This window comes from Geotrypetes seraphini, chromosome 1, assembly GCF_902459505.1.
Source record: "Geotrypetes seraphini chromosome 1, aGeoSer1.1, whole genome shotgun sequence".
NCBI classification, from domain to species: Eukaryota; Metazoa; Chordata; class Amphibia; order Gymnophiona; family Dermophiidae; genus Geotrypetes; species Geotrypetes seraphini.
The window spans coordinates 42,504,620-42,530,063 of record NC_047084.1 but is presented as its reverse complement, the minus strand read 5'-3'; the positions used below and the strand labels follow the sequence as shown (position 1 = coordinate 42,530,063).

General features: G+C 44.3%; 1 protein-coding gene across 7 annotated transcripts in view; it reads left to right on the top strand.

The window, feature by feature from the left end:
- Positions 1-25,444, top strand: part of IPO11 (importin 11) — a 568,146-nt gene that overhangs the window by 125,233 nt on the left and 417,469 nt on the right. For all 7 annotated transcript variants that reach the window (XM_033930425.1, XM_033930408.1, XM_033930455.1 and 4 more), the window contains exon 9: positions 10,481-10,551. In XM_033930425.1, the coding sequence (XP_033786316.1) occupies positions 10,481-10,551 (71 nt within the window). The remainder of the gene's footprint in view (positions 1-10,480; positions 10,552-25,444) is intronic.

The following is a 25,444-nucleotide window of genomic DNA, read 5'->3' as shown; positions in this document are numbered from 1 at the left end:
TCGGCTGGGTCGCCCAGTTTCCAAGCGCACCTTGTCCAACTGGTTGGCTGCTTGTATTTCTTTTTGCTACGCTCAGGCTGGTCTCGCGCTGCATGGTCGAGTAACGGGACATAAAGTCCGAGCGATGGCAGCCTCCGTAGCCTTCCTCCGGTCCACACCCATTGAGGAAATCTGCAAGGCTGCCACGTGGTCTTCGGTTCATACTTTCACCTCCCACTACTGCCTGGATACATTGTCCAGGAGCGATGGCCGTTTTGGCCAATCGGTTTTGCGTAATCTATTTGCTTAAATTGCCAACTTCCCTCCATCCCTTTTCAGTTAGCTTGGAGGTCACCCACATGTGAGAATATCATGCCTGCTTGTCCTGGGATAAAGCACAGTTACTTACCGTAACAGGTGTTATCCAGGGACAGCAGGCATATATTCTCACAACCCGCCCGCCTCCCCGAGGTTGGCTTCTTTGCTGGTTAAGTGAACTGGAGATCACGAGGGGGAGATGCGCCCTTTGGTGGAGCAGGAAGGCACGCATGCGTGGAGCGGCAGAGCAAACTTTAAATCTTCAATCAAGTTTGCTTGAAAAAGCTGTCCGCATCGGGGCTCCGTAGATGACGTCACCCACATGTGAGAATAAATGCCTGCTGTCCCTGGATAACACCTGTTACGGTAAGTAACTGTGCTTTCTGTGTCTGTTAAAATGGGGTCACCATCATAAGAAGTTGATAAACACTGTTAAAGGGGAAAGGAAATCTGGACTTATATACTACCTTTTTGTAGCTTTGGTATTTCAAAGTTGACATTCAAAGTGGTGGACACTGAAGGATTAGGTGACTTGCCCAGGGTCACAAGGAGCAGCGCTGGGATTCGATCTCACAACCTCTGGGTGCAGAGGCAGCAGCTCTACCAGTGAGCCATACCTTCACTTAAATAGATCATTTTACATGGTCTCAGTGTGGCTGCACTTTTCAAGGCTGTATTGTTTGTTCCCCTGATGAGCCAAACATTGGTGAAACAAAGTTGCTTGTTGGGAAGATTGGAGAAGACGTGACAGCGTTGGAGCTCAAGTCGTCTTTTGTCAGCTAAGTCCTTGAATGTGCCTCCAGGTGACTTTGCCCTTTTCTAAACCTGAGCTGTTCTGTGAGGGATTTTTTTTGCCAGTGAAAGTATCAGAAGCAGTTTTGATTTGTATCTTTTGGTCCTATACTGCTACATAAGTCTGAGGCTTTTTCTCCCTCTTTTTGGGTGCATGCGGGGTTTGAAGAGGGAGGTACCTCGGTGCCATGATCACACATTTTGAATCATTATATGAATATATATGTTGTACGTCCTCGTATAATTTGTTAACACATAATAAATTCTGCAATGGGTGCTTTTGGGGGTCTCCAAGATGACTGAACATTGACAGGCTAGAGTGCTGTGCTCCTACATCCTTTTTTGTTTAGATTTTTTTAAACTGGAATACCACAGCATATCCTCTCACATAACCTTTTGTTGCTGTCATTGGGTCTATGGATGCTGTTGTAGTATAGTTTGAGGTGGTGACTTGTTCTCCAGATGACTTTCTGGGACATTTAGGGGCAGAAGGAAGCTCTCTATTGTATATTACTTTTGAGTCTAGAGTGATAGAGTCCCCTAACACCATCACAAGGAACCAAACTTGCAGAGGTTACACCTACAACTTCAGCCATAGTGTGTGCCCGCTTCCATTCAGATCAACTCTGTGGTTTAGGAGGGAGATAGAGTGTTTTGGGAAACAGTCCGGCTCAGTGATGTAATTTTTGGAAGCTAAGCAACAATCCATCTTGATGGCAGAAGAGGTTCTCGATCTAGGAGGGCAACATCTTTAGCAGATCAATCTTATTTTTCAGATTTTATTCCATTTCTCTGAGGGGCAAGCAAGATGATATTTCTCACATATGGGTAACATCAATGGAGTGTGGTACAGAGGTAATCCCCAGCATTCTTATTGTCGAAGATTTTAGAATCATGTACTGCACTCCTAAGAGATGGGGCCTTAGGCATCTGAGGGAGGAGCCTAAAGCCCTGATTGGTCAAGCCAATTGGTCTAGCCAGTCAGGGCCTTAGGCTCCTCCCTTAGTATCCTGGATACTGAGGAAGTGCCTAAGGTCTGATTGATCCTTTGGGGGGAGGCCTTAGGCGCGACAGAACCAATCAGGGCCTTTGGCCCCTGTCACTGCTATGCGCCTAACTGGCTTGATTAGTGCGTTTGGGCCGTGACAATCTTCTTCCCAGCGTGCCCTCTGAAGCTTGAGGGTCTCCTTCAGGACTTTCATTCAAGTTAGGCCACTGCCTACTAGTGCAGATTCAGGTAAGTGAAATGGTTTCAGTCCACAAACAGACACCAAGTTAGAATGGCTTCCAAAACAAAATAAAGATTTATTAATGCCACCAGATAAGCGTCCATTCCTGTGTTATGTTTACTGCACACAGCACAGATAATGTTCATGAAATGCATTCAGCAAATAGTTCAGCTTTTATGAACCGGTAATAGTCTTTGCATAAGAAAAGCACTTTAACAAACTCAAACTCCAGTTCACTGCACTAGAGCAGTTCAAAATGAAAACAAAAATAGCAAAGTCCAAGATAAATACTTCACAAAAACCAGTGTATTCTTGGCTATGCTTTCTAGCAGTTGTTAATGGCTGTGCTGGTTTAACCCTGGTTTGGAAAAATCAGTCTATACCAGCTTTGTTCATGAAACACATTCAGCAGCAGTGTTCTGATGGCATACAGTTTTAAACAGTTCTTTTGAAACACAGAGAATTTCTTATTGTAGAGAAATAGGTATACTTTAACAGCATGTAGCAGGGAATGATTCACACAGCTTGCAGCTCCTGCTCTGCTCTCAGCAACCTCACAGAGACAACTCAGCTGCACGCAGCACATCAATTAGTACAAATGGGGAGAAAGAGAAGCTGACTCCAGCCTCTGATAATTCCACACTCTTTTCTCCTTTGAGATGCACTCTCCCAGAAATATTGTGCTTCCACAAACATGAAACCAAAAATCATATATTAGCAGGCAGGTGAGTTAGTTGAAAATCAAGACTCACTAATCTAGTATATGCATGGCCTCAGCTGTTTCCTGGAACTCTGGTAAGCATTCACTAACCTCCATATCCTTAGGCAATGAAAAAAACTCTGTTCCTGGTATGAGAGGAGATTCCTCCTCTTCTTGCATAACCTAGTTGGGGGGGGGGGGGGCGGCGGGGCGGTAAACTCTGGAAGATAACTCACACTGCTTTTGAGCTGGGCTTCTGGTTTGTCTGTGCTCAGACCATTTCTCTCTTCCTTGGTCACAGCTTCTGTTTCCAGCTTCCCCATCTCTGTGGCTCTCATGACTCTCCCTTCTGTGTTCCTGCCTCTGTGTCCCTCTCCTGTAATCTGACCTGACCTTTTAGGAGCTGAATGCCACACCCTCTAAGCCAGGGTGGGAAAACAGGTTTAGGCATTACACAATGCAGGGCAGGCTTCCTTCCTTTGCTTCTAACAGCATTTTGCCTTAAAGGGACAGGACCACATACCTGCCACAGTGCAAATCCTGGCTATTCAGAGGAAAAACTTTGAACTAGCCCTAGATTCATCACCCCTCCCTGTGCATCACATGATGCACCGGGGAGGGGAAGGTTCACCATTTTGGACTGGTGGGCCTGAAGCAGGAGCCACAGAGCGGCGTTCTGTTTCCAACTTTTCAAATAGGTATGGGGGGGTGTCCAGTGGCAGGATGGCGTGGGTATTTTGTTGGGTTGGGGGGAAAAATGGCTCGGGGGGGAATGGTGCGGGGGTGTTCTGCATGGCAGGAGGGAATGGGCATCCCTCCTTATTTGGGGGAAGGAGAGGGGATTGGTTCAGAGGAGTTGGTGCGGGGGACTAGGACCTTGTGGGGGCTGGCGTGGGGGTATTCAGCAAGGTAGGAGGAAGTAGGCATCCCTCCTGCCATTTTCGCTGCATGGGGGGGGGGGGGGTCGCAGTGCCTGTATGTGGTACCATTTCAGGTCGGTAGGAGTGATTGCTATTTTTTGAGGAATTTTAGGGCATGTATCGGTGGGCCAGTTTGCATGGGATTTTAATATTAATGAGGTAATTTCAATGGCTGGATCGGAGAATGAGTGATTGCTTGGAGAAACACACGCTCAGCAGTTTTGTGCATCGTGTCAGGAAATCCAATCGATCACAAAAACGGTCAAATTGGTTTAGCGATGATCGTTAGATGATCGTTAAGCTTAGTGGATCCCCTAGTCAGTCCTCTTAAGACTTGAGCATTTCAATTGGATATGTTTTTCATAACGAGTAGTTTCATTTTACATTGGCTAATTTTTCTGACATGTTCCAGAAACTTCCAGTGGTTTTAAGAAGTGCTCCTGATTTTTCAGAACCATGTCTGGGGCCTGACCATAGTCCTCCTTCTTGTAAGCTGGATTCACACATGCTATGAAGAAACTTTTAAGAGTTTTGAGAAGCAGCACAAAAAGATTTTTTTTGTGCAATTGCACACACAAGTAGTATTAATATACATTGAGTAACATGTTCAGATAATAGATTTGCAGGAGTTAACAGTAACAATTTTAAAGCATATTAGCCAATATAATAATAGAATTTTCATAGTTTTCTTGTCCATCAGCTTATTTGGTTAGAAATTGGTGAGAAGTATCTGTTTGAAAAGGCTGTTTTGCTATTGCTTGTGAAATGGAAGCGTGCAGTGATCACTCAGTAGGTTTTAAGCAATGTACTGAGATAGAATTTCTGACTGTAACAGGAGTTCCTCTAATTGAAATTCACTGCTGCATGAAGGTTGTTTATGGTGAGGTCCATGTTGAAGTGAGTACTATGTGTCACTGAGCTCAAAACTGTAGATTGTGGACAAGGAAGGCCTGATTTGTGTGATCAAAAATGAAGTGGACAACCCTTGATAGCAATGGATGAAGCTCAAATGATAAAGGTTTGATAAACTCCTAAAAGACAATTGGAGGAACACTTAATGGGACTGTGAAGAGTTAGGAAGCACAAGAAGGAAATTTTGTTGCAGTATGACAAGAGAGCATGAAACACTACATTGACAATTGCAAGCATGTTCTCACAGTCTTACCCCATATGCTAAACAGCCCAAACTTACTGCCATGTGATTTCCATCTTTTGCCAAAACTGATGGAATACCTTTGGGTGCACCTGACTCACAAGGAGAGTTGGAAAGGACTGTGAGCACCTGGTTGAAGAGACAAGGTGTACAGTTCTTTTGTGATGACTTTCAAAAACTTGTACATCATTGGCTGAAAAGATATGAGTGACTTTGTAGAAAAATAAATACATATAATAAAAGAGCAAGTTTCAAGTATTATTTTCATTTTTTATTCATTTATATAATCTTCATTTAAACAAAACTTATAGAGGTGGAGAATTAATTTTCTTCTACCCTTGTACTTCAGTCTTGCAGGTCTCTTGAATACTGCTTACTCTGTAAACATGTTCATTTCACAGTCTTTTATGTCCTTCTCTTGCATTTGGCATTATTAATTCCTCCTAACGTGAATACTGAGCACAAATGCTTGTTGAAGATAGCTACTGCTTTCTATATCCTCTTCTTTGTTAACTTTATTCTTCCCTTTAATTCTTACTGTAAGCTACATACGTCATGTTTGACTGTAGTATCTTCCAACTTTTACATAATCTTCAGTTTTCTGCTTAGTTTGTACCATTTTCCATCAGATCCACCACCAATAAGCCATTTTAGAGACTCAAAATTAAAAAGGAGTCTGATTTTCTCTCTGTTCTAAAGCTTTAAAATTATGCATTAGTCAAAACTTTTATGTGTATTTATAGATTTTGGCCCTAGTTTGATAAGTGGTACCTAGGTTAATGATGCCTAGCTGATTTTCCACATGGAACCTACATTTTTTAGTTGACAAATGGTATGATATTTGAAAAAGCCATTAAAAGTCAATTAAAAAACACTTAAAAATCCATTAATTAAAGTTTCACAAGGAAATCGGCATGGCGACTACCAATGCCTAAAATGAGTTGCCTTATGGCGCCTACCTGCACCTATCCTAAAGTGGGCATGGTTAGGGATGAGGTTTGGGCGTGGAATGACTTAAGTAACAGTAGGTGCCAATAAATTAGGCTAGGAAAACACTGACCTAATATTCTGGTGCCTAACATTAGGATGCCTACTGATGTTCAAGTTGAGTAAGGTGCTGGTAGATTACTGGATTAGTGCCCACCTTGGGGATTAGCACCCACTTTGGGGATTAGCGCCCAAGAAAAGTATCTGGGTATCATTGTAGACAATATGATGAAATCTTCCGCCCAATGAGTGGCGGCAGCGGCCAAAAAAAGCAAACAGGATGCTAGGAATTATTAAAAAAGGGCTGGCTAACAAAACTAAGATTATCATAATGCCCCTGTATCACTCCATGGTGCAACCTCATCTGGAGTATTGCATTCAATTCTGTTCTCCTTATCTCAAGAAAAATATAGTGGCGCTAGAAAAGGTTCAAAGAAGAGTGACCAAGATGCTAAAGGGGATGGAACTCTTCTCGTATGAGGAAAGACTACAACAGTTAGGGCTCTTCAGCTTGGAAAAGAAACAGCTGAGGGGAGATATGATTGAAGTCTACAAAATCCTGAGTGGAGTAGAATGGGTACAAGTGGATCGATTTTTCACTCTGTCAAAAATTACAAAGACTGTGGGACATCCCCCTGTGACCAACCAAAACCCTCCCAGACTTCCTGCAGGCCTGCCTTAGGCCGGGACAAGAGGGATCCCTCCCGTCTCCTGCCCCGGCCGACACTAATAATTGCCACCTCCCTCACATACCTGTTCCCTGGTGGTCCCACACTGAAATCCTGAAGATTGTGTAAAGGTAATAGCCAGTGTTGCACCTGGACCGGCACACAGGAACAAGCTTTTCGTGCTCCCGGCTGACCCTGCACCACTCCTTGATAGGCTGCTGCGAGAACCGCAAATCCCGCGAGAATCTGCGGCAGCCTATCAAGGAGTGGTGCAGGGCTGGCCGGGAGCATGAAAAGCTCGCTTGTGTGTGCTGGCCCGGGTGCGCCGCTGGCTTCTACCTTTACAATCTTCAGGATTTCAGCGCGGGATATACGCTGGACCACCAGGGAACATGACCACCAGGGAATTGTCAACCAGTGGTTGACAATTGGAATGGGCTTCCGGTACAGGTGATCGAAGCCAGCAGCGTGCCAGATTTTAAGAACAGATGGGATGCTCATGTCGGATCTCTAAGAGGGGATGGGTCATCAGAGTGCGATCTCTCAAAGGGTAGCTAGGGGGGTGGGTCAATAGAGTGGACAGACTTGATGGGCCTTGGCCCTTTTCTGCCGTCACTTTCTATGTTTCTATGTATGCGAGGGAGAGAAGGAGGGGAGGGTGGTAATTATTAGGGTCGGCCGGGGCAGGAGGGAGGGATCCCTCCTGTCCCGGCCTACCACTAGGTGGTGTAAGTTAAGGGAATGGTTAATCTGCTGGCTGGGTTAGAGGATTCCCTTTAAGTCACTATTGGGTGAGAAATTTACAAACTAGTGTCCCAAAATGGTAAAACATTCATCAAAAACAACAAATAGGAGCACTATAAACTTAAAACCGCTTTATAAACTTCCTGAAGGAGCTCAGAACCATGAGATGATATAATGAACACTACTAGGGTAAATCCCTGATTCGTGTTTCAAATGTCTATCATTGCTCCCTTTTGGAGTTGTTTATAAAGTTGTTTCATATTGTGTTAAAAAAATTGAATAGAAGTGCAAAAGTGTTTCACTAATTCACTACAGCTTTCTTATATAAGTTCAAAGTTTAAAATATAAGAAAGCTGTTGTGAATTAGTGAAACACTTTTGCACTTCTATTCAATTTTTTTTACACAATATGAAACAACTTTATAAACAACTCCAAAAGGGAGCAATGATAGACATTTGAAACACGAATCAGGGTTTTACCCTGATAGTGTTCATTATACCATCTCATGGTTCTGAGCTCCTTCAGGCAGTTTATAAAGTGGTTTTAAGTTTATAGTGCTCCTATTTGTTGTTTTTGATGGCTGGGTTAAGAGGGCAGAGGGGAGTACGGGACAATCAAACCATTGTGATACCACTGATGAGGTTGGCTCTTTTTAGGGGAAAGGGTACAGGGAAGGAAGGTGGGACAGTGTTCAGAGCCTGGCAAGGAGGGGGGCTTGGTTCACACCTGGTAGGAAATGGGACTGCGTGCAGGGCAGGGAGGGAAGGGGGCTGGGTGCAGAACTTGACAGGGAGGGAGGCTGAGTGCAGAACCTGGCAGGGCAGGACAATTGAATATTAAGCCGCCCGACTTATATTCGAGTCAACCATTTTTCCTCCTTTTTTGGGGGGAAAAATGAGGGTCTCGGCTTATATTCTGATTGACTAATATTCAAGTATATATGGTACTTTTAAAACCAATTGGAGGAAAAAAATTTTCACTCAGAGAATAGTTAAGCTCTGGAACACATTGCCAGAGGATGTTTTATTAAGAGCAGATAGCGTAGCTGGTTTTCAAAAAGGTCTGGACAAGTTTTTGGAGGAAAAGTCCATAGTCTGTTATTACGAAAGATATGGGAGAAGCCACTGCTTGCTCTGTTTTGGTAGCATGGATTATTGCTATACCTTGGGTTTTGGCCAGGTACTAGGGACCTGGATTGGCCACCATGAGAACAGGCTACTGGACTTGATGGACCATTGGTCTGACCCAGAAGGCTATTCTTATGTTCTAAAATATGCCTAATGGATGATTGACAACCGTGCTGAACCGTGGCAAATGACGCCATTTATAGGATCATATTAAAATTGTGTATATTAAAATTTTAGGACATGCTAATGAGCCAAATGTATGCTAATAAATGTAATTCTACTCTACATTGTTTGTGTTAGCACCTAGTATGGTGAGAATTTTCAAAATATTCTGGCACATTCTGGAAGAAATTGAAAGGGGAGAAGACAGTTAATAGAGAGGAAATGGACTAAAATAAATACATATGATTCAGTAAAATACAAAAGTATGTACATATTGGAGGTAATTTTGTAACAGGATGTCCAGGAGAAATCTAGAGAGATGCTATTTAAGCCTGTGCAACATAGGTGCCCAACATTGCCTTTGTAAAACAAGCTTCCAGAGCAAACCCCAATTGCACACAAATGATCGTACGGATGCCTGCTTAGAAAAAGGTGTAAATGTGTACATGTGTTTGATTCATATACATGAATATTTTATAAAGTATGTACATCACAACTACGCTGAAACTATGATTTTGGGAAAGCCTAAACACAAATCAGAAAGCATGGGCCTATTTCTACACAAGTGTCTCCTTTTACACACATACCCACTTTTTATGTATGTAGGTAATAGTGCAATTTTATAAAAGTATTTTTCCACAGGGTAAAAGTTTTATAAAATTATTTCCAATATGTTAATTCTATCCTCAGGTTGATATTTGATACATTCATCTAATAATAATAATATTAATTTATTTCTTATATACCGCTATACCGTGAAGTTCGAAGCGGTTTACAATAAAGATACGTTTAGTCAGTACATGGGATGCAAATGGTTTATAGTAAAGATGCATTTTGTCAGTACATGGGATACAAGTGGGTTACAGTAAAGATACATTTTGTCAGTACATGGGTTACAATAAAGATACGTTTTGTCAGTACATGGGGTGCAGGTGGGTTACAATAAAGATACATTATGTCTACATGAGATTCAAGGTGGAAAGTATAATTAGTTTCAGACCTTGGAATTAGGGGGTGAGGTGGAAGAGGGTCATGGCGAGGAAGAGTTGGGTATGGGGATTTAGAATTTGTTAAACAGTCGAGTTTTCAGGGATTTTCTAAAGCAGACTTTAAAATAAGTGCAAATAGTCTTTTTTTTATTTTTTTAATTAATTCACTTCTCTGTTGCCTTGTTGACTTATATATGGCAAAACAGATCAGGATGGGCTGGAGTTAGCTTTGATGGCAACTCCAGCAATGTAGCAGGGTATCCTGTTCTGGATGGACTTCTATGGTTTGTGTCCCTTATGTGACAAGACAGATCAGGTTGGGCTGGACTAGGTTTTGTCGGCATCTCCGTAGCTGAAGATGGCAAGGACAGATTAAGAGCAATTTTATGTATTTTATACTATATACATATCATCTGAGTACTGATCTTGCATATTTTGCGAGAGGAGAAGACAACTTATAGTGGAACTTAGCAAATAAAATGCCGTAATGTAATGGATTTTTGGTTCAACATTGTCTTGATAATGTTACTGTTGGGAAAACTGGATGGCCCCACTCAGGTCTATCTGCCATCATTTACTATGTTACTATGTAAAAATGTCTGACTTTTAATGAGTTTAATGAGTATTTTCTTAGGTTTTACAAATATGTTTTAATATCTATTTACATATATATTAATCCCAAATATTCTGTGTCTGATGTCTCTTTTGCTAGGTAGAAGAATAGGCCCTGGGAATACATGCAGAGAGAGGTTGGAAAAAGTAATAATTCTTTTTACTAAAGTGGTAAGTATCTTGTTAGCACCTTGTTTCCAAACTGGTTAGTTCTATAACTGGATGCCTTGAGGTAGGTGTGTCAATGGAATAATTAAGTGCTTGCTTATTTATATATTCTTATATTCAGCTTGCAAAGTGAACAGCAATGCAATTTCTTGTACAATTCCACTTTATTCTGGGACCAGTGGGTTATTTCCCTCTACTGGCCAGGACTTGTAGGAAGCCTCATATTTCAAAGACTTAAGCTGTACCCCTCTCACCTCAGCACTGTTCCCTCAAGAACCAGTTTTCTTTCCTACAAGCCAGGCTGTAGGAGCTTGTCTTTTCTGCTGGTGTTTATTTTCTTTAAAGTTCAGTCTTTTCATTCACGGTTTTTGCCCTCATGCTGCAGAGGTTCCTTACGGGGACAGCTCTTACTGCAGGAGATTGCTGATCTTTGGAAAATTCTGCTTCCAGGAGGTTGGCTGCTTGTCAATGCACCCTCTGGACAGCCTGCACTTCATATTGGGGCTCAGGGACCATTCCTTTGGGAGCTTTCATGTCCCTGGTTTGTCCGCTAGTGGGTTGAGCACAGGCTGCGTGGCTTACCCGGGATCGGGGCCAGATTGCATTCCTCTGCCAGGCATCTGCGCAGTGTGTCCGGAGGAACCTAGCCGTGGACGTCCAGCCGGTGAGGCAGTCTGAAGAATTGTAGTCCAGCTTGCCTGCTTCCTAAGGCAGAGGATCTCCCTGTAAGCTGTTTCAATTCTCTCTGCAGTGTTTTTCCAGTCAGCACATGTCACAGTGAGTACAGGCTGACAGCTTGAATCAGCGATTTTGAGGGTGTCTAGAAACGGGGTTTTTGGCAGGTTTCCCTGCATGTCCTACCCTCCACCTCTAAAATCCTAAAATCTCAATTTTTAAGGGCTTCTAATGTTTTTCCTAGGCTATTTTTGTGTAAAATCAGCACCTGTGGTGGCCATCTTGGATTTTCCTGATTTAGAATAAAAGTTATTTTTAGCACTTGCAAGCTTTGTTTTTGCAGAGAAACCACTCAGATGAACTCCCCAGGACAGGATTTCATAAATTTATGCCTTATTTGTGGTGGATGGCTGTTTGGTGCACAGCCATGTTCCATGTGCCCTGCGGCCCACGAGGGGGGCGCAATTTGCCTGGATCCTTTGCCTTTGACCTCTTAAGGGGGTCTTCCTGCTATTTCTGCCCAGGTACCTATGAAAATGACATCGGGGGACCCTGGGGAGTGCGCCCGCGATGCTCCAGTGAAACATAAGTGCGCTTTGCAGTTGTTTCCGATACCCTTATAATACCTCTGCTTACACAGGCAGGCACTACAGTTGCTGAAGCTGTGGCAGCCCTGGCAGATCTCCATGATCAGGATCCGATTGGAGCCCCGGATCTGGCAGATTTTTCAATCCCGTGCATTTAGTCGATTTGATTTCTAAATCTCTCCAGGAATTGAAGCTGCAGCCTGTCACTGTGGAATGTTCCCTCATGAGTGATCTGCCCTTTTCTTGATCATCTGCCCTTTTCTTGATCATTCTGACATAGTTTGGATCCTTAACAGAAATTTGGGAGATGCCTGAGGGTCCCTTGAAATGTGCTCACGCCATGTCTTGGCTTTATCCCATCACAATAGAAAACCCGAAAGGGAGAGTATAATAACTCCACTAGTAAAAATCTCCCCGAAACCCGTTCAAGCTAGGGAAGCAGTGAACAAAATCTGATAACACATCAAACTCTACTAATATTTAAAGTATTTGTAAGTGAGGGATGGTCCTCAATTTACACAGCTTGCCACGGGAACCATCCCAAAGGCACTGCTGCCACAATAGTACATCCAAAAGGGTATCACAGGTGAAACATCCTAGGACCTATCCCTGATGAAATATAAATGTGAATTTTAATAAGTTCACAATACTTAAAGTGCTTAAAAAGATTAAATCTGCTGCTCCCAAATTGAAAGTGCAATGCAGCAGCCACAGTTGAAGCCTTTGTCAATTGGCTGGATCTTGAAATAAACTGAACCGCAGTACTTATCTGCTAAGGTATAATTGTAGCATTGCCATCAGAAATATAGCGTGCTGAAAGTCTGTGTACCATCTGCGTCCAACGGGGGCTCTGTTTCAGAGGTTAAACCCCCTTCATCAGGAACTGCAAATTCTTCTCCTCATCGCTCGCTGTATTTTAAAGACCACCAGCAATTAATAAACATAGGCAAGTTTAGAAATGTTGTGGAGGATCGGTTTCTCTTCTTGTGGATAGTGTAACCAGACAGACATCGTGCCTGACCTGGTTCCAGCTAAAGTTCCCACTAAGACACAGAGTAAAACCCGGAAGGGAATGTACAAGGGTTGTGCTAGGAAAAATAGGGATGATTTTCAGGTTAACCACCAGGGGGAGCCTGAAATCTCCCAGGATCTCCTGGAAGAACAGTTTCTAGGTCACCACAAGAGGAGCCCAAGAGCCCCAGGCAGGTCTGCTGACTCAGGTAGAATAGGGCGTGCCCCTGCAGTACAAAAGCCAGCACCTGAGTGAAAGCAGACAGGCAGGCTAGGGAGAAGGTTCAGACCTCTCTTTCCTGAGAGTCTCCTCGGGCCAAGCAAGGACGATACAGCCTCACCTATGGAGGTACAGGAGGCTGAAGAATTGCTGGAGGAAGTTCTTTCTGACACTGATCTTCCAATGGAACTTGACAACCTGCCTGAAGAAGTGAGTCCTTGTGAGGAAGCCATGGAGGTTGGTCTTTCCATCAGCTGCAAGTCCTAATTGGAAGAAACAGTGAGTGTGTTTTCAGCTCCCTTTGATTGAGAGTGCTGAAACTGAACCTTTTGGGATTTTTGCTTTACTTTTCTTTTGCTTTTGTGAAGCTGATAGTGTCTTATTGGGAGAGGTTTGCTATTACCTGGGAGGGCAATTTTGTAGGCTACAAGATAGCTAATTGAAAGCAAACCTGGGACACTCTCCTTGAGGGGTGGAGCTTAAGTCTCTGAAATATGAGGCTTCCTACAAGTCCTGACGGGTAGAAGAAAATAAAACACTAGTCCCGGAATAAAGTGTGGATTTACAGGAAAGATTAGCAAAGGTAAGAACCTAATCTTTCGATATGCACGTGGAGGGGCATAATTAAAAAAAACGTCTAAGTCTGCTTTTGGCCTAAGGCTTTAAACGTTGAAAGTAGAAGCAGGGAAAATGTCCATTATCAAAAAAAACATCCAAAAGGAGTTTTTTTTTTATAATGGCCTGCCTCTACTTTCAGCTGTTTAAACGCCCAGACCATCACTACGTCTAAACTTATACCCTATAATCAACCTAAAAAAAAGCCTAAGCCCCAAACGTCCAAAACAAGGGCTTTTAGGCGAAGGAGGAGCCAGTCCTTCGCCTAAAAGCTGGATTCTTAACCGGTGTCTGTCAAAAACAACACCGGTTACAGAATCCCACCCCACCACAACGATTGGGCCAGGAGAGAGCCCAAGCCCTCCTGGCCCCGCCGACAATGATCGGGGCAAGAGGGAACCCAAGCCCTCTTGCCCCGCGGCACCCCAAATCTTCCCAACTCGATCAGGGCAAGAGGGAGCCAAAGCCGTCTTGCCCCAGCGGCATCCCTATTACATTTGGGGCAGGAGGGAGCACAAGCCCTCCTGCCCCATGATCCCCAATCACCCCCCGAGTCCGATGGGGCCAGGAGGGAGCCCAACCCCTCCTGCCCAGGTGAACCCCCTACCCCCCACCCCCACTAAAATATGGGCAGAAGGGATCCCAGGCCCTCTTACCCTCGAATCGACCCGCCCTCACGACCGTCCCCCCAAACCCCCAATCGTCCCCCCGCCAACCTGCAACCTCAACCCGACCTGTGTGCTTAAGGCCCCGCCCACAGGAGAAGCCTATGGCTCCCAGGCCTATTTTGGTTGGCCCAGGTGCCTCAGGCCCCACCTGTGGGCGGGGTTTGAGCTGCCTGGGCCAATCCGGCCCATTCCGGAGCTGGCTGGCCTGCCAGACGGGTGGGCTTGGCACCCGTCCATCCGGCCAATGTTTTCAAGGTATGGGGGGTGGTATTGGGGTGGGGGGGGGTCATGGGGTCGGCCGAGGGGGGGGGGCGATCGGGGATTCGGTGGGGCGGTCGTGGGGGGGGTCAATTTGAGGGTAGAAGGGCCTGAGATCCCTCCTGCCCATATTTTAGTGGGGGTAGGGGGTCCAACTGGGCAGGAGGGGTTGGGTTCCCTCCTGCCCGATCTTGTAGGGGGTGGGGGTCACATGGCCAGGAGGGCTTGGGCTCCCTCCTGGCTGGATCGTAGGGGGGTTGGAAAGCGCAGGGCCAGGAGGGCTTGGGCTCCCTCCTGGCCTGAAGGTAATTGGGGTGCCGCTGGGGCAAGAGGGCTTGGGCTCCTTCTTGCCCCGAACGTAGCCGAAGTGCCACGGGCCAGGAGGGCTTGGGCTCCCTCCTGCCCTGATCATTTGGGGGGAAGAGTATATCGCGGCAAGGGAGATAAGCCATCTCTCCTGTCGCGATCATTGCTGTAGGGGATAGGTAAGTTGCTGGGGCCGCTGAGCTGATTGCAGCAGCCACGATCAGCTCAGCAGCCCCTTTTCGGCACTTATATATGTTTTGACTTGGTCTAAGTCAAAACGTATAAGTGCTGACTAGGCAACCTGCCTAAAGATTTGGTTATATCTGCTGCACGCCTAGTTGTAGGTCGGTCTGCCCACCCTCTATAAACGCCTCTTTTCTCTCTGTGCATTTAGAGGCAGGGGAAAGCCCTAAGCTGGTTTTAGATACGTCTAAAGCCAGCTTTGATTATGGATACTTGGACGATCAGGCTTTTTGATCGTCCAAGTAGCCATTTAGGCCACTTTTTAGACTTTTTAAAATTTTGATTATGAGCCCGATACTGTTTTGAATTGTGAGGAAGTTTTTTTGCTGATGAATGAGTGTTGGTCCCTAAGTACCGTGTTTCCCCGAAAATAAGACCTACCCCGAAAATAAGCCCTAGCATGATTTTCAGAGTATTTCTTAATATAAGCCCTACCCCTGAAAATAAGCCCTAGTCACCAGTGGCAGCAGCAACACCTGGGCATGAGAAAGCCTGGGCATGAGAAAGCCACGATGGGGCCTGTGCTGCCGATGATGCAGTTTGTTATTAGGTACTGTATTTTGGTCTCGCGGTCGAGGTTCAAATGGATGGGAGAGATGAAAGGGTCAGCATGGAGAGGGAGGATGTGCAGCTGCGAGGGGGAGAGGATATCTTTGTTTTCTAGAAAGGCAGTATGGAAGAATTAAGGTCCTTTGTACATTGCAATAAAATAAAAAAATAAACTGCAAGATGTTACTTTGGATTAGCTTGAGGGGTCAGATCAGTTTACATTTAAATTTTTCATTTATTGGATTAACCTTTTTTTTCCTCCAATGGGGTAGGCTTGGCTGAGCTGGGCTAGGCTTATTTTTTCATTGTGATTTATGATTCATGTTTTGTAGTAACTTTTTTATACATATGCAAACTATTGTATATTAGTTTTTATTTTAAATAAATTTGAACTGATTCTGAACTGGTCATTAAATGAAGAGGTCATAATTCAGTATTATGGGTCTAGAACGATTTAGCGTGGTCAGTTCATCTTAGACAGCTCAGTGCAGCCAGTTCAATGTACCTAGTTCACCAGAGCCGTTTAATTGCAGCTGTTTCAGCGTATTGGGCTGTACGATGCCGCAATTGTTTTGTCGGGCCTGTATCTCTCTCTCTCTCTCTTTCTGCTGCAAGCATAGAAAAGTCTCACTGTCATTGGGGAGAGGGATGATCCCCCCACACATAAAAAAGCACAGATAAGTTTTTTCATAAGCACAAGAAACAAGGCGTCTTGCTGGTCAAAGCAGAGAAAAGTCTAACTCGGAAAGTTGAGATAACAGTAGACAGAGAGTAGACAGAGAGTAGAAAGAGACTAATGAATTGAAATGAGTTATTATACATGATTTTAAAGGCAAGAGTCTTCCTTGCCACAATGAAATGCCCTTTAATGAAATGGCAGTGGTTAAAATTCTGAGGTGAAACGTCCCACAATTAACCGGCTGCACTAAAGTGTCTGAGATAAACTGGCTGCGATGAAATGGCCAAGGTTAATTGGCTATGCTGAACAGTTGTGCTGAATCGTCCCATTCCGCAGTGTTACAGCATTTTTTTAATATATAACTTTTATGTTGAATGCTTTAGAGCTCATTTTTAAAACAGAAAAACATCCCAAAAATGGTACAAAGTGACTGACAGATGGTTTGTCTTTTTTTGCAAAAGTATCTAAATTGCTATTTTCAAAACTTGTTTGTAGCATGTTTTTCTCCACAGTTCGTCTGAGATGTCTGTGTGGCCAGTCTTGTAGATCTCCCAATGGCTTGTTTTTGTGTGTTTTGCTTTTGGATTTTTTTTTTGGTCCCTTAAAGCAGTGGTTCCCAGCCCTGTCCTGGAGGACCACCAGCCAGTCAGGTTTTCAGGACAGCCCTAATGAATATGCATGGAGCATATCTGCATGACTGTCTCCTCCATTATATGCAAATCTCTCTCATGCATATTTATTAGGGCTATCCCAAAAACCTGACTGGCTGGTAGTCCTCCAGGACAGGGTTGTTAAAGCCCGATTATGGCTGTACACACTCTGTCATTTGACAAGCAGATGCATCCGGGGACAATATCTAAGAGAAAACAGACACCTATTATCTCTCAAACATGTCCACTTTATTGAATGTTCTGTACCTCAATTTATATCATCTTACATGGGTAAGGGTCGTCAGCATATGACGTAAATGCAAACCATATCAGATCACATGCAACTTTAAAAGAAATAACAAAATCCTTTACTTATCTAAAGCCAAAGTCTAAAGGTGCTTTGGCTAACAAAGTCTTATCTAAATTTTCTTACAACTACAGCTAAGAAAACAATTAGATTCACTTTACTACAGAATAAGAAAACACATCTCTCAAATATACAATGGCCTTGTAGTATATCAGCAGGAGAAGGCAAACAATCTGGATTTACAACTTCAAACACAACTTAAGGAAAACTACATAATAGAATAGCCTTATAATATTTGGCAAGAGAAGGCAAACAATATCTGGATTAAACATAGCATAAGGACACACATCTTTTCAAACATTAGATGTCCTTGCATTATTACAGAGAAGGAAAAACAAACAGGGCCTGGGTTTCTTACTGCTCCAAAACACATTCTATGGAAAACTACAAGACGTGTCCCTTCAAATCCCCTCTTACGTCATGTAAATGACGTCATGAATGTACAGCATGAGCTTGGAGGGAGAGATATTCCAAATATGTCTCTCGAGGAGGAGTTTTAGGAGCTGTAATACGAATAACACAGCGCATGAGCAGTCGAAAAATTACATAAGAGACAAGAATGCAGATAATAATAGAGATTATAACGATAAGAAGGTCTTTTACCCAGCCCTGCATCCAACTAAAATACTGGTCCCAAGGGTGAGATAAACCAGAGTTATGTTTGAGCTCAGCAGAGAGGTCTGCTAATTTCTGAATGGCCATAGTAACTTTTCCTGTAGGACCTGTATTATCAGGAATAAATGTACAACACGATAAAGTACTGGGAAGAATTTTACAAACACCCCCCTTCTCAGCTAAAATCATATCTAGGGCCATACGATTTTGAAAAGCCATCTGAGAAGTGGGGCCTAACTGATCAGCAATACCTTGCAAGGCATCTCTAGAGTAATTCACAAAGCGTTGCTGATTATAATAAATGTAATTAATCCAATCAACATTCTTATTGATAGTAATAAGGGGAATAAGGGATTCAAACCCAGCCTTAACCTGGTCTCGGGCCTTGAATTCATCTGGGACCCCTCTTGGGACCCCTATAGCATCTATATATACATGCGGATCAAAACTACCAAGGAGATCACGTCTATGTCGAGACAGAGGAGAGGAAGAAAGTGAATAGGAGGAAGAGTGCCCTTCAGAAAGGATATGCAGAGGCATAACCTTAGCTAAAGCACACTGGCCTATCCACTGGCTGGGTAGCTTAACACGGAGCCTAAAGTCTCCACAGAGCCAGTAAATATCACCTAGAGTGAAAATCTGATGCTGTAACAATGGGGCATACCTGTAATCCAAGACAGAACAATAACCTGGGGGAAAGTTGCCCACAAAACTACCCTGTGTCAAATTAGAAACATGACATGTGTAGTTACCCTTATAGATAGTAACGGCTATGTCAAGCGTTTTCTGTCCTGGCAGCAAAGGGTATTTAGAACGCCACAGCGCACAAAGGGGATCGGTAAAATTAGAGGAGATATTGGTAAATAACCCAAAAAAGCATGGTTGGATACCAGGAGGGAGGTCCAGAGGTACGGTTCCTAGATGGGGCCTAGCTTGAGCACATATGTAACAATTACTCTTATTATGTTGATCAGCAGTGAATTTCATCCATTCTAACCAAAGGTTACGTTCTGAAAACCCTACCTCAACAGCCATAGTATCTTCAAAGGTGGGATTGGCAATAGCCATCATGTCAGTAAGTTTATTGAATGTAGGGGCCAGTGGGTTAGTATTTTTGGGGCCCCCACAAAATGGCGGGAGAGGATGAGTGGAGGTAGATAGATCCCGTAAGAAAAACTGATGGGTCGGATAGCTAGACCCACCCTTAAACCATATGCCCATAACGTACATACCTTCATCAGTAGGTCTAGGGTTGTCAATAGTAAGAGAAAGCTTAATAATTTGTTCAGGAGCCCTTCTCCTATAACAGTTTCCAATCTTACGAAGGGTCATACGAGTAAGCAGAGATTTACCATTTTGATCCACTTTTTTTAGAGCACTTTCTGGTCTATAAGCCCAGTCAGTGCCAGTATTCCACCCTACTGCTCCCCAGGATGCACACTTATCCCCCCAACGTAAGTCAGCAACACATATATATATATCTTTAGTTTTAGGAATCTCTGAGGACCAATGGCATAGCCTTGGGATATCAATTGATGAGCAGACCATAATGTCACAATACTCAAAGGAGAAGGTGGCAACTTGCACACTACTGGAATTATACCAAAAGGTAGTATACTGTCTATCTTTCTGAATTCCAATTGAAGGACAGCCTTTGCGAGGGAGTAGTCCAGCTTGACGTCTCAGTCGCAAAGAGGCGCCGGGGGTGCTGTTTGCAGATGAGTACATTGTTGGAGTGTCATTTACAGATGGGTATGGGCAGAAAGTGTCGTGAACCCAGGACACATCATCCCTGTAGACACAGTTAGAAATGATCCATACAGGAAAGAAAACTAGCAGCAGCGCTGCCAGGAGGAGAAAGATAAAGTTGGTGGAATGCTGTGATGAGATCATCATGTTGTTCCTCTGAAGGGGGTGAAATCTGCGCAGAGACGGCTTGCTTCTGGGGTTTTAGGTTAACCCTCTTCAAGCGACTTGCGTGGATCCAAACAGGAGACTCCTCAGTGAGTACAGCGGTCCTGGTCACAGCGATCACAGTAGTGGGAGGGCCAAAGGGGAAATCCGTCTGCTTCCGATCCTTGAAAAGCTTCTGGATGATGACTTCATCACCAGGCTGGAAGGAATGGGTAGGAGTCTGTGGAGAGAAAGGAGAAGTGCAAGACACAGTTCTTTCAACATGCCCTAATGTTTCAATGAGCTTCCGAACATATTCTTCTTGTATCAAAGGAAGATCACTACTCTCAACTATGGAGGGTCTGTCTACCCATGGGGCGGGGAAAGGTCGTCCCATGAGAATCTCAAAGGGAGAGTAGCCAGTGGTGCAGTGAGGCTGCATCCTGATTTCAGCTAAAACAATAGGGAGGAATTTTTTCCAATTCACAAACGTGCCAGCTGTGGCTTTCCTGATTTTGTCTTTGATAGTCCTATTCATGCGTTCGACAATACCAGAACTCTGTGGGTGATATGGAAGATGAAATTTCCACTCAATACGGAGTGCGGTAGCTAAAGCTTTGCATACTCTGGCAGTGAAAGCAGGACCATTATCTGAATTGATGTGTATGGGACATCCCCACCTAGGGATGATTTCACGAAGTAAAATGTTCACCACAGTCTGAGCAGTTTCATTTGTAGTGGGAAAGACTTCAGGCCATCGGGAAAACATGTCAACAATAACAAGAGCATAATCCTGGCGGGTCCCAGTGGCATGAGGTATATGAGTAAAATCAATCTGTAAGTGTGAAAAAGGAGAAGTGGGGTAAGTAAGATGCTGGTGTGGTGCTTTATGGGGTATGTTGGGATTAGCACGGAGACAAGTTAGACATCGAGCTATATATGTCTGTATCAGGGAGCGAAGATCAAGAATGAAAAAATCACTGGCAAGGAGCTGGAGTGTCGAGCGAGCACTACGATGACCAATGCCATGATATTGAGCAATGAATAAGGGAGAACTAGCGGCTGGTATACAGGGTTTCCCCTCTTTGCACCAAAGTCCGTCCGAAGGGCGGCTTTGGGCACCAGCAATTTGCCAGGCATCAAGTTCAGAGGGGGTAACAAAGGATTGAAGCTGGGAAAAAAGAGAAGAAGGGGGAAAAGCAGGAGGAGAAAGAAGAGGAAAGAGAACAGAGGAAGGAGGGGGGTCCAAAGCAGCTTGTTTAGCAATGCGGTCAGCCAGAGCATTACCTCTGGCAACTTCAGTCTGAAGGCCAGTGTGAGCACGACAATGAAGAATAGCAACTGCAGCAGGCAGGAGTAAAGCAGAGAGAAGATCCGAAACAAGGGAAGAATGAGAAATAGGCTTACCATCAGCGGCCACAAAGCCGCGACGCTGCCAGATAACACCATGGTCGTGTACAACACCAAAGGCATATTTAGAGTCAGTATAAATATTAACGCGTTTACCAGAGAAAAGGTGACAGGCGCGAGTAAGAGCAATGAGTTCAGCAGCCTGTGCCGATGGATAGGGGAGGGAAAAGGCCTCATGGATGATATCAGGGAGTTCAACCACAGCATATCCTGTGTGGAAGGTGTTGTCACTAGGACGTGAGCAAGAACCATCAACAAAAATGGAGGAAGCATCAGGGAGAGGAGTAGAAGACAAATCAGGGCGAGGGGAAGTGTCTTGATATATCAGGGAGACACAGGAATGATCAGGAGGAAGCGCATCCTGTTCACCCTTAAGACCCAAAAGACCATTTAAAAGTAGAGCAGGGCCATATGTCGGGGCAGAATATCTGATGGTGAGATTGGGATTAGAAAGGAGGATGACCTCATAACCACTAAGGCGCTGAGCTGACATATGCTGGGTATGAATATTGCGAAGGAGGGCTTGGACATCGTGAGAAGTATGAAGGGTAGTGGGGTGACCAAGGGTTAGAGGAGTAGCCATCTCTACCACCATAGCACATGCAGCTAGGGCCCTTAAACAGGCAGGCATGCCTTGAACTTGAACAGGGGTAACTTTAGAAAAAAAAGCAACAGGGCGTAACTTACCGCCATGATCCTGAGCCAGGACGCCCGCCATAGTTTTACAATTGTCACGAGCAAAGAGATGAAACATTTGGTCATAATCAGGAAGACCCAAGCCGGGGCTAGAAACCAAAGCACATTTCAAATGTCCAAAAGCGTCCAACATTTCTTTAGTCCATCTGATAAGATCAGTCATTTCAGTACCTAGGGTCTGTCTCAAAATCTGGTCATAGAAGGAACAATCAGGGATCCATTGGCGGCAGTAACCAATCATACCAAGAAAAGTAAGCATGTCTTTTTGAGTAGCTGGGCGAGGCAAACTCAGAACAGCAGCAATGCGAGAAGTGCTAATTTTCCTCTGACCATGAGTCAGGACAAAACCCAGGTATTCCACTTCAGTTTTACACCATTGTAGTTTCTTTCGTGACACCTTGTGACCACACAGAGACAACCATTGTAAAAGGTGCAAACTATCAGCTTGACAGGTCTCCTGAGTTATGGAACACAAAAGAAGGTCATCCACATATTGAATGAGAATAGAACCATGGGGGGCAGTCCATGACTGTAAAGTTGCCCGCAGGACAATGGAGAAAACCACAGGGGAATCAACATATCCTTGAGGCATTCTACACCAGGTATACTGCTGTTGCTTAAAAGTGAATGCAAAAAGGGGCTGAGTGTCCTCATCAACAGGGACAGAAAAAAAAGCATTCTTCAAATCAATGACTGAAAAAACATGAGTTGCAGGTGGAATGGAGGAGAGTAGAGAAGGGACATCCGGGACAATGGGTGCAATGGGAATCACCAAAGCATTAACAGCCCTAAGGTCTTGAATAAAACGGGGGGTGCCATCAGCTTTGACAACAGGATTGATGGGCGTATTGTAGGAAGAGATGGTGGTTTTAATAATACCAGAGGAAAGAAATGAAGCAATTAGTGAAATCATGACTTTCTCCTTTTCTTGGGAGATTGGGTACTGCTTAATGAAAACAGGAATGAGTGATTTCAGAGAAGCACGATAGGGGGTACATGAAATAAAGCCTACATCAGTGTCAGTAGAAGCCCAGACCGGAGAGTCTGGGGGAAGGGGCAAAAGTGTGTCAGGGCAAGTAGAAAGGTAAAGGGTGGATGGAGGGCGAATGGGAATAACGGAGGAAAAGACATGCAAACCTCCTGTATCATCTGTAGTGAGCTGAATGAGGAGAGGAAAAAAAAGATCTCGACCAAGAAGGCTGACAGGGCAATGGGGAATAATAAGAAAGGAGTGCTGAAAAAGAGTAAAGCCTGTATCAGGATGAGCTACAGACAGGGGTGTGGTACGATAGGATTTAGTCAAAACCCCATTAATTCCCATAGAAGGTTCAGCATTCATGCGTGGGCCCCGATAGTAATCCTCACTGATGGTGCTACAAGTGGCACCCGAATCTACAAGAAAAGGCACTGGACTCCCTTGTACAATAAGAGATATCATAGGAGAATCCTTAGCAAAGGCAGAGACCAAAGTGAATGCTGGGGTATAAACCTCCGGGCCCCTTCATTGGGGAGTAGGGGGGCTGTGCCAGGAGATAGGAAAACGAGGAGAAGTGGCAGATGGTCTCACAGTAGAGGGAGGGGTAGGCACCACCGGTGGGGCAGGCTGAACTGGTAATGCGGGGGGTCTGGGATGAGGGCATTGATTAAGCCAGTGACTAAGGTCCCCACAATTAAAACATCCAGTACTTCTGGATGGATTATTACCACCTCGACCGGAGACTGGAGCCCTCCCCCTGCGAAACCCGCGACCCCTTCTTCCACGAGTAGCAGTCAGGCGCGGTCCCCAGGTGGGTAGCTGGCCCTGATGCAGGATTTCCCGAGGTTTAGAGATCTCAAAACAACCTGCTGCCTCTTTTTCCATTAATTTATTTTGAAATTCAGCACGAGAACTAGTGGGCCATTCTGAAATCATTTGTTTGACCAGAATTTGCAAGGGAGAACGGAGGTTAGAAAGGAAAGTCTGAATAAGTAGGGAATCCATATTAGCATGAGAACTGAGACCCGCCTCTTGGGTCCAGGTTTCATTAAACCTCTTCCAGAAATCCACAACAGTTTCACCTGATTTCTGTTTGCAGGCTACTGCAATAGGAAGGGAAGATCGAGACTTAAAACACCGATCAAGCTCTGCCTGTAATTCATTCCACATAACAGCATTTCCTGCTTCAGTATTCAGTCTATAAGCAGTAGCTGTGACAGTAGCAGGCTCTAAAACACTAATACTAGGGACGTTAGACCAGTCCCAAGGGGAACTGTGTCCAACAATGCCATCTATAATAAGGCGCATATCTTCCTGCGTATAATTTCGACCCTTGCATGCTCGTTTTAAATAGTGAAAAGTCGCACTAGCAGAGACAAGAGGCTTGGGGCAGTGTTTAATGATCTTGTTAATGTCTTCTAACTCAATGGGTTTCTTCAAAAGAGTATCCCCCACTGTGAGAAAGGGCATCTGTTCTTGCATCAGCTCCTGTACTTCCGCAACCCTTTGAGTACCGCTACGAGTGTGGAGGGGTGAAAAAGAGATTATCGGCCCCCGAACAGTGGGGCTGGTCGTGGATACAGTGGGAAATGTAATGTCTTGGGACAAAGTGTCAGCAACCTGTCCTGATGCAACTGCACCGGACAGGACGGGAGGTGGAGGAGGAGGAGAAATAAGAGTACTACCGATAAGGAGGTCAATATCATCCTTAGATAAAGAGGGATAAAGTTTAAGAGGAGCACTGGGTGAAGGAATTTGTAAATGATAAGGAGGAGGGCTAGCAGCACAGATAGATTGTTCTGCAGCATGTAATTGAGCAGGGGAAAGAATGGACAGCTTGGATGTTTTATCTTTAACAGTAGCTGACCAATAAGGAGCATATGTAAGCCAATTAATGCCTCCCCTTCTCATATATTCTTTGTCCCAGTGCGGATCCCCTAAATAATATGGCCATGCCTCATGATCCCCCAAACACAATCCCTTTATCATATCCATATGAAACGTATCATTTGCCCCATCTCGGGGAAACGGACTCGAACTATGAAGTCCTTCAGTCCAGCCAGCCATATTATCTATCCAAGGATCGATAAGATAATATCCCGTGTCACATACACGGGCAACATAAGCCTTACAAGTCTCAGCTTTCTTAGGGGGGGGGGGGAACCTTACTACCGTTCTGACCCATTACAAAAACAATATAGCAATGCAGGAATCCCGCTTATCTTACCTTATAAGCGAGATACAGAACAGTAATATACAATATAGTCTTATACTCTATAAAATCTTATCTCTAAGCAATAGAAAAGAATAGCGATAGAAGAGAGAAGGCACATACAAAAAGTGTTAACCCCACAAACGACAGAGTGCGCAGGCAGCTCTATAAGTAATATAGTTCTTCCCAAAAGAACAATAGGAGTTTCTTTATTGTTATAAACTCCGCTATAGACTTCCCAAAAATCTATATTTAACAAATAAAGG